The sequence below is a fragment of the Dasypus novemcinctus genome, chromosome 10 (genome assembly GCF_030445035.2).
Source record: "Dasypus novemcinctus isolate mDasNov1 chromosome 10, mDasNov1.1.hap2, whole genome shotgun sequence".
NCBI classification, from domain to species: Eukaryota; Metazoa; Chordata; class Mammalia; order Cingulata; family Dasypodidae; genus Dasypus; species Dasypus novemcinctus.
In genome coordinates this window covers 13,204,742-13,222,410 of record NC_080682.1, presented here as the reverse complement: position 1 = coordinate 13,222,410, position 17,669 = coordinate 13,204,742, and the positions used below count along the sequence as shown (strand labels likewise).

Genomic DNA, 17,669 nt, shown 5'->3' with positions numbered 1-17,669 from the left:
AGGAAAACCGAGATAAACAGAACCAACCTCATAGGAGAATTTTGAGGATTAAATAAGAAAATGCACATGAAGTATGTAGCAGGATGCCTGGAACAAAAGTGTTCAGAGAGAGCCAGCTGCTTGTCACTCATGTGGCATCTTGGTAAGTGCATCTGAAAGCAGGTGCATGCCTAATGGGGATGGTTAATTCTGCAGAGCCGAGGGTGGGAATGGAACAGGGGCCCGGGACTATCGCCAAGACTTTAAACATTTTCTAAATAATTTATTAAAATCTTGAACACACACAACATACTACAACAGTATCGAGGGGGACCTTTTGTCTGATCTACCTTGTGTCATTGAGAATGTTTCCTTACATAACTTGTGCAAATAAAAGTCATTTGAAAAGAATGAGTAATTCTTTTAAAAAGCTCTCTTTCACCCTGCTCACTTAGGATTCCTTTCTTGCCTGGGTCCCTCCAGCACTTCTACCTCTCAGTTTCTCACTGTTTGCCCTTCTTTTCCCCATGATACTGGGACAATTGGATCTACAGAGCGTGGCAAGGGGAATGAATGAACCAGGTATGGGGTGAATGCATGACTCCATCCGGGTGGCTGTGGCCCTGCTCGCAGCCCCACTCCTTCCAGCACCTCCCTCATCTCAGCAGCCTCCTTCACCCATGTCTGGTTACCTCCGCCCCTGGCCTTTTCTTCTCCCCTGAGCCAGCCCTTCAGACCCATCTGTTTCCCCAGCAAAGCAGCAGCAGTTCGGAGCCTGGGCCCTGGAGGTTGACCTGCTGGGATTCAAACCCAGACTCCACCGTGCAAGGAAAGAATGGCCTTGGGCAAGTCTCAAGACCTTCAGGGGCCTCAGTTTCCTCGTCAGTAAAATGGGGGATGATAACAGTATCCCCCTGGGAGGACGGTGGTGGAGGTTCAACGCCCTAACACATGGAGAGCACAGGGTGCTGGGCCCCACCCAGCCGAGGCCCAATGTTCTTCCGGTCGCCCCTCCGGCCTGCCCGCTCACCTTGGCAGCTGTGGCGGTCGGCAGACAGCTGCATGCCCGGTCCACACTCACACACAAACCCGCCTTCTGTGTTCACACAGTGGCCCTCGCAAGAGGAGCTTAAACATTCATCAATGTCTGGGAAGAGAATAAAAAAACACCCTTGCACAGCCCACCCTGAAGGGGGTTGCAGGGTCATGATACGGGAAGAAAAGTGAACCCCACCCCAGGGAGAACGACCAGGCACCAGGAGAGTTTTCCAGCTGGCAGGGAAGCCAGGTTCCCCACCATGCACCCCGTGCAGATGGGGGTGACAGACAGGATGGCTGACAAAACTTTCCAATGGCCCCACCCACAGGGCGACCACAGAACCCCCCAAAAGGGAAAGGCAAGAGGACTGGGGGAGAGGCTGGGTCATTCCCTCAAGTGTTTATTAAGCACTGACTGTGTGCAACAGATCCACACCCCCCAGGAGACGCACACGGTGGGGTGACAGATGCCCTGCCAGAGAGGGATGACGGATGGGGCGGAGAGGCTGGAAGGCTTCGGGAGGGTGGGCCACCCACCCCCACCCCCACCCCTGGAGAAAGGGGCTGAGGAGCTCGAGGGCAGCGTCTGGGCTCTCTGGACATGTGCGGGGACCCCCATCTGGCAGAAGGCAGGGCTCCTGTCAGGGCGGTGGGGGGCAGGATTGGAGGGTGGCTGGAGACCGGGCTGTGGGGCACCTTCGACGCCAGCCTGGGGTAGCCAGACTTTGTTCAAGACTGAGGAGTGAGGTCTGGGAGGGTTCTGCCCAGGATGGGGTGACTCACCCCAAGTTCTGCTTTAGGAACATTAGCCTGCTGAGATGTTCAGGCCTGAAGGGTCAGGGGGGCTGGAGAGGGAACTCCCCAGACCCTGCCTGATGGTGGCCCTTCCTCCCCTAACACCGTGGCTCCCAGGCCCCCCAGATACCACTCTCCTGACCCGCTCTGCAACCCCCTTGCCTTCTCCTTGGCATCTGCTCACTCCTGCCACCTGCAGGACCTTCGGGACCATGCCCACCACCTCCAAGAAGCCCCCAGGGACTAACCCTATCCCACCCGGATCCCTCATGGCTACAGCCACTGCCACCCTGCCCTGCGCTTGCTTTGACATTCTTCTTGGGGTTCTCCTTGGCGCAGTCTCTGCAACAAGAAGGGTAGGCAGGAAGTCCTCTACCGTGAAAGACACTCGGGGCGGAGCTATTGCTTCACCTTCCTGAGGGGGATTGGGCAACCAGCACCAGGGCTTCCTTTGAAGATGCCCTTTGACCTGATAGTTCTCCTTCTGGGAAATAATCAGAGATGCCAAAAAGGAGCCTCTTTACTGCAGCATTATTTAGAGTAGTAAAACATTGCCGGCAACATCAGTGACAGATAACGGAGTACTGGGTGTTTAAATTACAGTATCTGCATGATACAGCCATTAAAAATTCCTTTGGGGAATACTTCGAGCTAAAACATAAAGTTATGTGAGAGAAACAATGAATGTAAGTTATATGTAAGGTATGATCCCAATTAATAACACACACACATACATGTGTGCCTTCGCATACATATCTACACATATCCCCGCACTCATAAACACACACCAGGGAAAAGGGCAGAAAAAAATAACTTCTAATTTTTAGTTTTAAGTATCTCTAGGTTGGGACTTGTGGGGCATGTTTATATTCATCTTTCCTCCTTTCTTTTATATTCCAAACGGTCTAAAAATAGTTCTTCCTTACGTTTATATATGGGGGACAGATATTATTTTTTGACGATGAAAGTTAAAAGTCCAAAAAGGCATTTCAACTCTCTGGAAAGTTATGCAAAGAAACCGGTCACAGGGGCTGCCTCTGAGGAAGTAACAGACTTTGTCCGCAGAAACTTTTTTTTTTTAAATCAAGAAAAAAGTATTACTTTAGCAAAATAATGATTGGAGTTTCGCTTCCCTTCTTTCCTTCATCTTTCAATTATCTCTTCCCCAGGGGAGCCCTCCCTGATCAACATGCCCCCTCCCCTGTCTGGGTTACGTGCCCCCTCCCCTGTCTGGGTTACGTGCCCCATCTATAGGCTCCAGCACTTGAACTTCCCCGGTGACAGTCCCCATGACACTGGACAGTTCTTGCCCTGTGACTTGCCTCCCTTCCCCATATCCAGAAGATCCAATGCTGGTCCCTGCATTAGGACTAATTCAGTTCCTGGCCCATAATAGGTGCTCAATAAATACGCAGGGAAAGAAGGGATGTGGTTTCCTCTGTTCTCAGGCCTCCCTGCCTCCCTCAGCCTTCAGAGCTCATCCTGGCTCTAGAGACCATGCTGGCAGGACAGGGAGGAGGAGACAGAACAACTGCTCTTGGCGCCCACCCCCACCGGGCCTCTCACCTGTACACCTGATGCCAACAGCTGTCTCTGTCATCGAGAAGCCCACGGGGCACACTCGGGCCACCTCCTGACAGCCGCCATGGTTGCAGGTAAGGTCACAGCCGTACTCCCCACAGGAACCGTGGGCTGCCAAAACAGGTAGCACACCTAAATTCTGTTGGAGGGATGGCTCTGGAGGCAAACACGCCCCGGGCAAGTCACTTAACTTCTGTGCCTCGGTTTGCTCATCTATACAATGGGGATGACAAGGTCCACCTAATAGGGTTGTGTGAAGATGACACGACAGGACACGCCTCAAGCGCCCAGTGCCTGCCACATCATCACAGTCCATGCTAACACAGTTGTTCCCATCAGCCCTTGCCCAGCCCCCGTTACCTGGGCAGGTGGCACCTTGCTCTCCATCCTGGCACGAGCAGACGTTGGGAGCAACGCAGATGCCGCTCCCACAGCCAAAGGAGCAGAGGGCTGAGAGGAGAAACGCACATGAGGGTGTGGGGGCTGGGGCCCCCCATCTGCCCCTTGGGCCAGCCCAGGGACTGGGCACTGGCCACACACACTGCCGCTGGAGGAGACTTAGGGCAGAGGGTCGGGCACTTACGCAGGGTACAGTGCCCGCTGGCCATGGAGGGCGCCCAGCCAGGGCAGCAGCCACTCCCGAACCCCGAGAGGCAGACGTGGGGGCCCAGCCGGCGTCTGCAAAGAGAAGAGAGGGTGCTTTCCACGTTCTGCCCTGGGGCAGGAATCTGTCCACAGGGCAGCAAAAACCTCCCAACTGGCTGGTAAGTCAACGGTTATCAAGATCCCCTTGGATGGACAATGGGAAGTTTCCCAAGAAAAAATGACCCAGACAGTGTCTCCTGAGGGGGCAAAATAAACACCAAGGTATGAGAGAACAGAACCACCGCGTGAACACAGAGCAGAGTGGCAGAGAGAAACGGGCCTCACTGCTGAGGAGGGAAGACTCCGTGCCGGTGGAAGAGCCAGGGATGGCCACCTCAGGACCTTTGCACATGCCTGCCTTCAGGAAGGCTGTTCTTAGACGGACACACATCTGACTCCCTCCCCCACCTCATTCACCTCTCTGCTCAAATGTCACCTGCCCAAAGACTTTCCTTGTCCACTCTTGCCCTGCTTTATTCTTCATAACACCTACTTCTTGTGACATGAATTGGCTATTAATTGGTTGATATGTTCCTCATCTATCTCCCCTCCCGCCCCCCCAAGGAAAAGGGTTTCATCTTCTTTGTCACCGCAGCACCTAGAGTGTACCTCACACATTGTAGGTGCTCAGAGAATGGCTGTCAAGGGAAAGGTTGAGAAGGGAGGAGGAGGGAGGGCATTAGCAGAGGTGACACAGGAGGGGGAGGCAAGAGGGTGTGGTCAAGCGGGCCAAGGTCCACGGCTGGACCCCGTGCCCAGAAAGGGCCGAAAGCCAGCTGTGCATCTGCCTATGTGCCCAACACTGGGCGAGACATGGTAGTACAGACACCGACAAGCTGCTGCCCCCACCCTCAAGGGTGCTGGGCAGAAAAGGAACTGGAGGACAACACAGGGTGACAGCTGCCCCACAGGATGGGCTATGGAGGCCGAGGGGTTCAGGGCAGTTTCCTAGAAGAGTGGCATCTAGGGGCAGAGGGAAGAGGGTTCCGGGCAGACGGACAGCCTGTGCAGAGTCTAGAGGGGAGAGCCCAGGGCAGTCACTGTGTCGAACAGAGGGTGATGATATCCAGCCTGGTTCAAACGGGGAACGCTGGCACAACAAGGCAGGGACATGAACAGCCTCCCCAACTCTGCTCTCCCTGTGTCCTGAGGCAGATGGGCACAGCATCTGGCCAGGGGGTCAGTTTACTGAGCACTCGCTGTGTGCTGAGCACGGGCCACACACTGGGGACATGGATGGACTTGACCGCCCTGCTCCTGCTCTAGGGGGGAACAGCCGGGTGGAGAAGGTGGATATTGAGAAGGTAAGTTTCAAGGTGACAAGTATTCTGGAATGGGATGCTCAGGATAGATGCTGGGGCAGTATAGAAATGTCTGCCAAAAACTGTCCCCGGGACCTCAAGGGGCCTTTTTCCCTCTCTGATGTCATCACAGCAGAGGAGGCCTCCTGGAGACAACAGGCAGTGATGTCACTCACAGCCCCCTTGCAGGTTGGGAGGGGCCCGCAGCTAACCAGCCTCCTAAAAGGGATGGGTGGTGCCACCAAAGTGCAGAGGGAAGGATGCCCCAGAGGCTGGTGGAGACCTGTGCACCAGAGCGTCCCCAGGAGCTTCCTAGGGCTGGCAGCTTCCGGGGACAGGTGGCAGGAACACTCCTAAGCACCACGGAACCAGGCGGTGGTCTGAGCAGGAGCTGGCAGTGGCCGTGGAATGCACGCGCGAGCGGCGAGCCTGGTGGGGCTGTCCCCGATGCGCGCCCCCCGGAGGAGTGTGGCCGCGGGCCAGGCCGCCGGCTGACAGCGTGTTCCCTTGCTCCAAGCATCACGCACACACGCGCTTGGCCCCGCGGCGGCCCAGCCTCCCGGCGGGAAAGACACGTGAAGAGGCGGCATCCGTCGGGAAAGACAGCACACGGACACCCCCCGTCCCCGCCTGCGCGCACACATGGGGGAAACCGAAACAATCCAGAGAGACTCCGGCGGTTCCCAGGTCCACGGTGGGAGCGTCCCTAGTCCGGAGCGCATGGCGGGACCGGGCAGGCCAGGCACTGCCGAGGCAGGACGACCTGCACGCTGGGCGGCGTGCGCCAGCCAGCTCGGAGACCAGGTGGCACGTCCCAGGCTCCCCCGCCAGGGGGACAGACTCGAATGTGCTCACCCTGCGCCCAGCTCTGCGTCCCTGTCCCCCTGACCAGTCTGGGACCCTCCAGACCCCAGCCAGGGGTGAGGAACGTGTCCCAGCCTTGGGGCATAAGTTGCTGTCCCTTTGTCCGGACCCCCTGGGCCGCGCCTGAGAGTGGGCAGAGTGCCAGGCAGGAGTCCCGACCGGCGATTGCGGCGACTCCGGGGCACCCCCTATGCCTCCCCGCTGCACACCGGTGGCGCCGTCGCGGTGGGGCCCGGGAGGGGCACAGGCGCTTACCTCTCGGCCGCGAAGTGCCCCGGCTGCTTCCTCCCGGTGTAGCCTCGGGCCGTGGCCCCCGGCAGCAGGAGCACGGCGCAGGCGGCTCGGAGGAGCAGTCCGACCCACATGACCGGCGGCGGCGGGTCCCCCCGGCTGGGCTCGGCTCCGGCGCCGCACGCGGGGGAGGGGGCTGCTGGCCGTCGCCCCTCCTCCTGGCGCCGCGGGGAGCGAACCAGCGAGCCCCGAGCTGGCACGCGGAGCCGAGCAGGGGGGCCGGGGACGCCGAGGAGGAGGGGCCGGGGGCCGCGAGGGAACGCGGCGGGCGGCTGGGGGGTGGGGGGCTCCGGCCCCTTTGAGCGCGACACACAAAAGGCAGCGCCGCCCGCCAGCCGCTGGCCTCTGGAGCAGGCGCGGAGCCCGGGGCGGGGGCAAAGATCATGGACCCCTGGGGGCGGGGCTTTGCCCTCAGCCTACACCCCCTGCCCAGGTTTGAGAGTCGGCTTCCTGCAAAGGGCTGTGGGCGTCAGTCCGAGGCCCTGGAAGACTTCGGCGAACAGGGGAACAAGGCTGGCGCTGGAGGCTGCCCGTCCCGGCACTGCCCTCTCGGCGGAGCCGCAGATGGCTCTTGTCAGAAGGTGGGAAGCGTTGAAATCTGAACCCAGTTCTGGGCCGATCCCAGCCGGCCAGCAGGTTTGCACCTTACACCCTGGCCGGGGAACACGAGATGGTCTTGAACACACAGGCCCCTTTGGAGACCCAAGGGGCGACAGCCTGACTCCCGGGCCATTTGTGGGAGGGGAGGGAGGAGCAGGGGCTGTTGGCAGTGGAGGGCAGAGGCACAAGTGGATGCCTCACTTTGCCGCCTTCCGCAGTTGCCCCAGGCTCCCAGTGGCAAAGGCAGGGCAGTGGTGGGCAGATGGTGGATGGAAATCAAAATCATCCGGCTGGAAGAAAGCTGAAAGGATGACTGAGCTTTACCTTCTGTACTGTGCAGGAATTTTCCCTAGCCACCCAGGCCCAATTAACTCATTACCTGTCAAAAGGCAGCCTAATCCAGTTTTAAATAACTACCTCAACCACCCCAGATCCTTTGGTTCTTACTCTACTCTCACCCCCCACTGGCTGCCCTCAGTCCATCACTAAAGTCTCAAACATTATTGGCCACAAATAAAACATGGTGTGCTAACAGTGACCTGGACCCTCCCCTCCTTCCTTCCAGATGCCATGCTTTCATTAATGCAGGCTGATATTGCTTGGCTTTTTCTGGCAAACCAGAATGCTGTTAGCTCATAGCACCGAATTTGCAGCCAAGGAAAATCTCAGGTGTTCTGTCATGTCTTTATGTTGGTCTTCCCCCTTCCTGATTTCACAGACATTCACATTTAGGCCTGTTGCCTCACCTTGTTAGTTCTGACCCATCTCTAATCTAGTCAAGAAAATCTCAGCATGTAGGTTGACAAAATGTTCTGTATCTCAAAATGAAACTTTGTGTAGTCTGGATCCTGAGGACCGTCAGATGACTCCAGGGCATCAAACATCCAGAAGACTGCACTTTCTCCCTCCAGTAATACTGCATTCCTCACCATTACTTACAAGTGCTTCAATATCCACCTTGCCTACAGAAACACCCTCAGAACTTTCCTAGAGTTCTAGCCTTGAATTGTTCAGGGAGAGAAACATAAAGCCCTCCACTGCGGACCCCAAAATCTACCATACCACTCACTTACCACTCCTACTTACACCACCACTCAGTGTCTTAATAGGCACTCCATCTCCCTGGTCCTAGAAGCCACCCACGGGTTTCCATGGCATTGGGAACAGGACAAAACTTTCCTTTCACACACTTGTCACACCTCATACCATCTTCCCCCAGACTCCAACACACCTTGGTTACCTCCATTGGCAATGCTCCTGCTTTCTATACCCTCCCACCTACCCCTGCAAAATTCACTCTCTGGCAGGGTTCACCCTCAAATTGGTCAGTAAGCAACTAGAATAGCTGGCTTGCAACTTTGTGCTTGAAGAAAATTCATATCTGCCCTAAGGACGGACTTGGGGTACTTAAGATGTAGTAAATTCCTATTAGTGAGTCTCAAAGCCATTTTGTAAATAGTGCCTGGCATTAACTTTCACTTCCCCATAGAGTTTCTTTAGCCCTATGGCATTCACCTTGCCCTAATGTCTACTTTAAACAAATTGCTATTGTAGTTCGGTTTTAGCTATTTTCTTTTTGTTTGGACTCAGAGTCTCTAGCTTAACATTCTGTTCATCTTCAAGGGATAGTTTGGGCATATGCGTTAATTTTAAGTTCCTGTGTTTCTTCTCCATCTCTTTGGGTTATGGCTTCTGGGTAACAAAAGGGACCCACCACCGAGGGCAGAAGATCCAAGTTGTTGGATGCAGAAAGAATGCCTCTGGCATGTAACCCTTTCCAAACGATCATGTGATGAGTCAGTGTTTCTATTATTTTCCCAAAGGTCCGTTCACGCAGAGGCCAGGAGTGAGGCTAGCTCATCAGCGCCTACATGGAAAGGAGCCATTCCAGCTGGCTGTAGTGATTCTCCAAAGACAACCTTTCACCTCTGGAGAGGTGATTAATGGTTCTGAAGAGGGGATGTGGGAGTATGGCCACAGAATGTCAGTTTCCAAAGGGCTGCTGGAAATTGAAGATTGTAGAAAACCAAAAAGTAGCATAATATTGCAAAGACTTCACAGTTTCCAAAGTCAAGACCAAAGCCACTGATAAGTAATAATCCTTCTATTCCATGCAACAGGTCTTGGTGGCTGAACATCAACCACTGGAGAGCATGAGAATAACCCCACCATATTGTCTTCCTGATCTTGGCACCTTTGCGTCAACCCTCCCGTCTAGGATTAATTTTTTTTAAATAATCACAAATCTGGAGACTGTTACTTGCCAGTCTCATTAAAGCTGGTCTCTGGCATGGGGGCAAGGCCTTTCCAAACTCAAACCATGACTTTTAAAGAATTCAAATCACAGTGTTGCATTTCAAGTTCAAACTGTGGTTTCTGAGAGATGCTGATTATTTTTCTCTTAAGACCCTTATTCCGCCATCCTCAGAAATCCCAGGAGAGTAGGAAAAAGGATAATGAAACACAAGGAATGCGTCCGAGGAAGGAAACTTACTCCAGAAGACCCCCCCAAAGCAGAGATGCTCCCTTGCACTTTTCCTTTTAAGCTAGAATCCCTCAAAACCACAGTTTAAACTTAAAACCACACTTTCCCTGACACTGTATCAAAGGCCAGTCTTAAAGGAGCCAGTCAATACGCCTAGGATCAACCCTAGTCTACTGCTTGGACAGAGCAGCCTTTATTCCCACTGGATCACTGGTAGAAACGTGGCCCTCGATACTCTGACACTGAACTGAAAGAAGATACACTTTGCTGGTGAACTCCAAATGAGCCCTATTCCTGCAAGTTCAAACCAAAGGCAACAAAGGTTCAACTTAACTAAACCAGAGGAAATAAAAGGAGAACCCATATGGCAAGAGGAAACTGGTGAGCCAAGGAACAATGCCTAGGGGCCAGTTACAGGGCCTTACATACACATCTGGCTGTAAAACAGGTTAGGAAAGGCAGCCCAAGCAACACGCAGGTTAACAGCAGAAGCAGCTGGGAATCAAATGGTGACTAGAGTCAAGGCAACCAACAAGACAGACTAGGAAACAGATTTGGCTCAACTGACAGAGCGTCCACCTAACACATAGAAGATCCAGGGTTCAAACCCAGGGCCTCCTGACCCATGTGGTGAGCCAGCCCACGTGCAGTGCTGATGCGCACAAGGAGTGCCATGCCACGCAGGAGTGTCCCCCGCATAGGGGAGCCCCACATGCAAGGAGGACACCCCTCAAGGAGAGCCACCCCACATGAAAAAAGCACAGCCTGCCCAAGAGTGACACTGCACACACGGAGGGCTGATGCAGCAAGATGACACAACAAAAAGAGACACAGATTCCCAGTGCTGCTGACAAGAATGCAAGCAGACAGAGAAGAACACACAGTGAATGGACAGAGAGCAGACAACAGGGCGGAGGGGAAGGGGAGAGAAATAAATTAAAAAATAAATCTTACAAAAAAAAATCAGTGATGCTTAAAAAAAAAACAAGACAGACTAGACACCCACCATTTTTGAGATTCCACCAAAAACTATCCCGTGGTTGAAAAAAAAAAAAAGGAATAGATGTCACGTCACTACTTGAGTACTACTGGCAGCAAGAACAAGTGATTAGAGCAGCTGCCATGCAATAAAATGGACGGGGGGGAAAAAGCAGAAACAAATGCAGTTTTCTTCTTAGATTCTACTTTATTTGGTAAAACTCAGAAACTAACAACCAATTCACATCCCCCCACCTCCTTCTCTCTGAAGAAGGCAGTTCTCCAGAGACCAAAGGGCCATGGCTTGGGGATCATCCACTATCTCCAGATTTTATACTCCAACAGCCCACGACCTGGTAGTTAAGCCTTCAGACCCCAAAGCTCTCAGAGGCAACAGAAGAAAGTAAAAGGAAGCTCTCACTCAAAAGACAATGAAACCCTCCCAGCTCCTCTTCCCCCTACCCACAACCACCCCACACCCCCAACCTAAATAAAAACATAGGTGAGAACAATGCGTGAGAAAGACGCAGACACAGACACACACACACACATACACACACACACAGCTTCCTTTCAGCCAAAGAGCTGCAAGATCCCTCCCTGGAAGGAGGAAGAATGGCCAACACCAGTTGAAGCTTGGTGGTCCAAGGTGATGGCTGGAATCGTGGGAGACTGGTGAAAATCCAGGGAGAAGGTATTTCACCTTCAGCCCATTTCAGGTCTCTAGTGAACTGGTTTTAGTTGTAACAAAACCCCATTTCCACACAGGTACACTGTGGGTTTGGGTAGCCGCTGGCTTAGGGAAAGGCTTCCCCTGGCCAAGAAGACAATAATGGAGAAGGGGAAGGAGGAGAAGGTGTGGGAAAGGGGATTCCTGTCCTTGGCTAGTGAATCCGAGTGAGCTCTTCCACAACCTTGATGAGATCATCTGCAGTAGCCTCTCGCTTCATGCCGCTGCCATCATCATACTGCAAGGAAAGGGGGAGGGTCCGTGAGGGCAAAGACCACACTCTCCCTTACCTGGGAGAGAGGATGCCCACAAGTCTCTGGGAGAGACAAGCCATTATCCCCATAAGCTACAAGAGATAGGGGAGTGACAGCTCCACCAGTGCCTTGGCAGAGAGGAAGAACTCATCAGAAACCTACACCTCTCCTTTGGAGGGACAGGGCAACAAAGTCTGAAGGCAAAGCTGGGCTCCTCTTCCAGCACTGGCGTCCATTTCCCCTCTTCAACGACAGTTCTCCAGAGGAACCATCTCTAATGAGCAATATTCCAATCTCCAGCATTGCAGAAATTCTTCTTCCCTGCAGGATCATGACCCTGCCTCCCACCTTTGAGTCTGCCAGAGATCCCACACATGTCTGAAACGTGTCCCAGTACAGCACCTGGTACCTAATAGGTCCCCATGAGGAGAGTAAATCTCCTTCCCCTCAGACTCCACCTTCCCATGTGGGCAAGGAAAATCCTTAAAGGGCCTATGGTATTTTGGAATGGAGATGTACCCCGGGTTCTGACCATCTACTGGCATGCACTCCTCCCCACGGACTTGTTTAATTGGCCCCTGGGCTGAAGACTGTACAGCTCACCTGTAGGTTTGCCACAACCTCCTGCATCTTGGGTCTGCTGATATCCAGGAAACTCTCAATCAAGTCCCCATCGATAAAGCCTGTGGCCGGTTCTGTCTTTCTCTCAGTATGAAAAGATCTCCAGGTGGACACGTGAATTAAGGAACATGCAATTATTTGGAAATACCCTCACCTACAGTCACCCCACCTCTGAGCAGGACCACAATCTAAAGCAATCATCAGACCATACCAATGAAATAAGAGAATCTGCAGTTGCAAGCAAGAGAGTCCCCTCCATTAGCGGTATGGATCAGAGACCCCTCTCAATCAAAGGTGGAGTGGACATCACCATCCAGAATCCTCAAGGTTGGGGAATCAACTATGGACTACAGTAAACTTACTCGTATTCTACTATAGACTTATTGTGATTCTAGCAATGGAAGAAATGACAACACTGATGTGGAGGTATTGGCCACTGGTGGCTCTGAGGGCAAGGAAAAGGGAAAAATGGGGCATTTTTGGGATGTGGGAATCGTCCTGAAAGACACTGCAAAGACAGATATGTCATTATATATCGTCCTATAACCTACAGAACTGTGTGGGAGAGAGTGTAAACTACAATGTAAACTATAATCCATGCTCAGTGTCAATGCCCCAATATGCATTTATCAATTGCAATGAATGTATGACACTAATAAAGGATGTTGTTTATGTGGGGAAATGTGGGGTGGGGTGGCCAGATGGGGCATATGGGAATTCCTATATTTTTTATGTAAAATTTATGTAGCCTAAGTCTCTTTAAAAATTTTTTTTAAATATTCAAAAAAATAAATAAAACAATCATCAGGTTTAGAACAGGAAATAATAGTTATAACTGAAATTCACGTTGCTTTTTGGACAGTTTTAGAATTGAAATTATTATATAACCCAGTGGTTCTCAACTAGAGTAGATAAGACCCTATTATTAAGAGTAAAGCCTGGATATGTTTTTCAAAAGTGGGATAGGTGAATTTGATGTATACGGTCTGGTGAGAAGCACTTGCCAAAGGCTAACCTCAGTGCTTCACAGATGAATAAACTGAGTTAAGTGGCACAAGCAAAGTCCTGCTAATTAGTAAAAATCTAAGCCATCAGCCATACTCCCTTCTAACAGAGACATGACCAACCCCAGACTCATAGGCAGGAACACCTCCCAACTCCTGCCTGGGAAAGGCTCTTTATAGCTCTCAAAGTAAATGGGAACTTCAATAGAGCTTGGATTCTGGATGTCCCAAGGTGGCTGGTCCTTGGGCCTCTGGAGTTCTCAGCATCTTTACTTTTTCCCCTGAGTCTGCTAGTCTCTCCTAATGTGGATCCTCAGACACTGCTGCCCGCAACAAGTTCCCAGAAAGGATGTGCTGCCAGGTCATGATCTAATTACTGTTTGGCATGCAATATCAAAAAGGCCAGGGGTGGACTCATTTCAGAAATATACATGTACACTTCGAAGAAGGACCAGTTGAAGCTGACAGATACATGGGGATTCATTACACTATTCTCTCTCTGCTATTTTATGTGTTTGACATAATCCATTTTAAAAAGGCTTAAAAATGCCTTGTTTCCTTGCAGGAATCTAGTTTAGACATTTCCTAAATGGACAGTGATTTCCAGAAGCAGCTTCGGGCAATACAGCTCTCTACATCTGCAAGAATGTGCTTCTCAGCAAAGGGAAACCTCTGGGAAGGATATAAGGAGTGCTCAATCTTGCCCACACTTTTAATGACTTTATTGAGTCGATTCTGCATGTCCAGCAGGAGATTGTACCAGCTCTCTGACAGTGAGGTCACCAGCCCTGAGAAAGGGAAGCAGGGGAGGGAGCTGCAGAGAGCTCCAGAGCCCAGAGAAGGCATCCTCCTCTGCCAAGGGCAGGCTGGGTAAGCAACACAGGGAGGGCCAAGCTGGCTGCAGCCACATCTAGTAAACTATTAGGTTTTGCCTAATTCCACTCCCAAGTCCCTCAAAAGGAGACCTGGATGGCAGGGGCTAACCTTACCAATCATGCCGTTGACTGTGCCAAAGAGCACCGAGCCCTGTGTCGGAGTGGATGTCTCTCCCAGATTCTGCATAACCAGAGAGCCATGGCAAAAGACATTGACAAATTCGCCCAGGTGGAAGAGCCCAACCTCCTGCAGGTGTTGCCGCTCCTCGTCAGTGGTGGCAGCACTGAAGGGCAGAATCAGAAACTCACTATAAGGCCTCCTCAAGCCTCCACCGCCAGGCCTGGGGACACAAAACTCCACGCCGTGGGTACCCGGTGCTGAGCTGCTTTGGTGAGCCCTCACACTCCACAGCGAAGAACCAGTCTGAAGAGGCCAATTTTGTGGCCTTTGATTCTGTCATGAAATAATTCTCCCTCTCTGAAGAGGAGCTCTGAACCTCACACAGAACCCAGAGTCCTCATCCACCACAGCCCAGGCACTCCGGCCCCACCCCACCACTGCCACAGGGCTGCTCACCTATCCTTCTGACACACAAACAAGTTAAAGGCATTTTCAGCCCCCAGGAAATTGTCATCATCCAAGATTTCCACAGCACTCATCCAGTTGGGGTTAAAGTCTCGGGCAATCTTAAAATAGGGTGAAACAAGAAAATACAATCAGCAAGGTCTGAATGGAATCCAGCTCTGGGACTTGTCTTTTAAGTCAGGCCATGACCCTACCCTATAAAAGATACAGCCCTAGGTTTACCAAATGCCACTCTGGAAAGATTCTCCTCCCAAATACCTGACCAACACAGCCAATTTGAATGTAATCAGCCAGATATGGACCCCACTTAAAGTTCAAGTTGGGGGTTCTCTAAAAATACTTTATCCCTGCAGAATGCATGTGCCAGGGGAAACATTACTGCCCCCAGAAGGGGCTAAACTAACCTTCAGCACCAGAGAAACACTTGCAGCAGTCATGAACAAAAGGCTTCAGTGGACAATCCACTGCCCCCGCCCCCCATTACCTCTTCAAAGTTTCCTTCCATGGGCTTGTAGGCTAGCAGCAGCACCGAGCGCATGAGGTCGCCCACCAGGATGAAGTCACCCTTGGTCTTCAGGTAGAGGGCCATGATGTTGTTGTAGTGATTGCACTCAGTGCGAAGCTCCTTCTCCGTGGTCCACTCATAAAGCCGCACCTATTAAGGAAATCCATTTCTCTTTACCAAATCCTCTTGCAACCCTCCCACTCCCCCACCCCCCAGTCTTTCACCTGCAGTACCATTTGTCAAAGTGCAAGCTGACATGTGAAATGGCTTTATGTGGTACTTCGATGAACATTTCTTATTTTGGTAGCATATTCTCATTTTAGTGGAAAGGTGAAAATACAGCTAGTTCATCCAACTATTGATATATTATAAAAAAGAAACCCAACCCATTTCTGATATATTGCTCCCAGCAGCTTTTAGCAAACTAAAACATCACCCCATCCCAATTCCTACACCCATCACTATCCTCTGGAACACAGGCAGCTTCTTCCCTGCCCGATCCTTTCACCTTCTTACACTAACTGAAACGTGGCTCTTTCATACAACTTGGCCCTTACAACTTGGCTGTTTCCTCTCCCATTAATCCCCATGGGACAGAGGTGGGAGCCATGCACCTCCTTGCCTACTCTTTCAGACGTCTTTCCCTCTCTCCTCCCTAAATATCCAAGTTGAAGCTCACACCACCACTACACCTTGACACAGTCATCTAAACCCCGAGCCCCCACACTCTCTCTAGCACCTGACTCACTGCCCCTCTTTCCCACACATTTCTATTATTGGTTTTTGTTTGCTTGTTCGTTTTTAGGTACCGGGGCCAGGGATTGAACCCCAGACCTCATATGTGAGAAGCCAGCCTTCAACCACTGAGCCACACGAGCTTCCCGGAGTTGGTTTTTTCATTTGTTTGCTTGTTATTTGTTTTTTTAGGAGGCACCCAGGACCTCCCATGTGGGAAACAGGCGCTCAACCACTTGAGCCACATCTGCTCCCCACATTTCTATTATTCTTGGCGACTTTAATATTCAAAAGACATCCTCCCAGGAACATGTCTGTTCCTTAAAGAGGAATGCTATCTTTATGTAAATCACTCTGAAACAGTCCTAAACAGCATTCAAAACCTGCAAGATCAAGCCCACCAACTTTGGGAGGATGCAGCCTTTGCAGTACCTGGCCTTTCTTACTATTGTGGTCCAGTATCCTTTCAGTGGAACCATGTATCTTCAAAATTCTAATTAAGTTTATTTCTTCCAGAATCAGTGCCTTTTTAGCCATAGAGGGATTTTATCTGGCTCCACCCACGGTGCCAGATTCATCTTACCCCAACTGCATAGAGTAGCAAGAGGGTTTTACACCTTGTCTTGCAGGACCCACTGCCCCTAACCAGCAAGAAGGAATTACAGAAGAATGACCATCGTCCTTCAGCACCCCTTTAAGAATAAAAGTGTAAACCCTCTGACAGGGGGATTGAGGCAGGCTAGATTAGGGAATAAAAAGATGAATCTGGGATCTGGCAGAAAGCACAGCCGTGAAACACGTGGCTATGGGGATCTCACAAGATCGCTGCTGGAAGAACCCTGCAAGAAGCCCCATTTGGAACAGGATTCTGCCTGACATCAAGGAAAAGCCCCAGATGTTCTCAAGGGGCCTTGCCATTGGGCCCCTGGGGGAACTGACAGGTGAGTTAACCAATCAAAACTGCAAACAGCTGGGACTCTTCCCCCAAATATTAACAAGAGGAGGGGTAATTAACGGTTTAAAAAGCAAGAGCAGAAGTTGAACGAACCCTTTTTACCCTTCCCTGCCCTGTTTTGCCTCCTCTCCCTACCTGAATTAGCCCGTAAGTACATGTGCGGTCTTGTAATCTGTAATAGTGACTTGCATTCTGTAAATCAGCCCTTTTTACCCCTTTTTAGCCTTTTTCCTCTTTTCCTGGACCAACCTACAAGTATATACTGGGACACATAAACTGTTATTTTCTCCCACTCAGCTTCTCTCATTTTCTTAATAAACTACTGGCCTAACAAAAAAAAGAGAGAGGAAGAGATTCTCCCGATAGCCTGATCTCTTACTCTCTCTGCTCCACTTATCTTGTCCATTCCCATGTCACCCCTTAAAAACTACCGTTAAAAATAATCACACCTCTTCATAACTTCAGTCTTCAGCTTCATCTTAGATGTTCAGGGCCTTTACCCTAATCACTCTCTTACACACTCTCAACTCCCTTATTCCTCTCTCCCTTTATCATGCTCGCCCAGCAAATCCCCATACCTAAATACTAATCTTCAACAACAGCCGGGAAAAACAACCAACCAGGATGACTGGTTTCGTTTTAAATTCAAAACCACTCAATGAAAGTGAGCTCATACTTGTCAGTTAATTGTCCATCTTCCTAGTCCATTCACTTTTCTGCCTCCTAAAATGATGAATTCATACCTTCTCCACTCTCTTCAAACCCCCAATACCTCATCTTCCACCATCCCTCTCAGCTATTTCACAGAGAAGATGGATCAAAACAAAACAGAAGATTTCCCATATTT

General features: G+C 51.2%; 2 protein-coding genes across 2 annotated transcripts in view; both read right to left on the bottom strand.

Annotated features, from left to right (window-relative positions):
* The window catches only part of VWCE (von Willebrand factor C and EGF domains), a 30,909-nt gene extending 24,027 nt beyond the window's left edge, over positions 1-6,882 (bottom strand). The window contains exons 1-5 of the mRNA XM_058305362.2: positions 6,459-6,882; positions 3,977-4,071; positions 3,754-3,843; positions 3,379-3,504; positions 1,010-1,126 (exon numbers count right to left, since the gene is read on the bottom strand). Coding sequence (XP_058161345.1) covers positions 1,010-1,126; positions 3,379-3,504; positions 3,754-3,843; positions 3,977-4,071; positions 6,459-6,568 — 538 coding nt within the window. The 5' untranslated portion in view covers positions 6,569-6,882. The remainder of the gene's footprint in view (positions 1-1,009; positions 1,127-3,378; positions 3,505-3,753; positions 3,844-3,976; positions 4,072-6,458) is intronic.
* Positions 6,883-10,745: 3,863 nt separating this feature from the next.
* The window catches only part of DDB1 (damage specific DNA binding protein 1), a 28,453-nt gene continuing 21,529 nt past the window's right edge, over positions 10,746-17,669 (bottom strand). Inside the window, exons 22-27 of the mRNA XM_004469343.4 lie at positions 15,112-15,282; positions 14,619-14,728; positions 14,156-14,325; positions 13,852-13,954; positions 12,145-12,268; positions 10,746-11,525 (exon numbers count right to left, since the gene is read on the bottom strand). Coding sequence (XP_004469400.1) covers positions 11,442-11,525; positions 12,145-12,268; positions 13,852-13,954; positions 14,156-14,325; positions 14,619-14,728; positions 15,112-15,282 — 762 coding nt within the window. The 3' untranslated portion in view covers positions 10,746-11,441. The remainder of the gene's footprint in view (positions 11,526-12,144; positions 12,269-13,851; positions 13,955-14,155; positions 14,326-14,618; positions 14,729-15,111; positions 15,283-17,669) is intronic.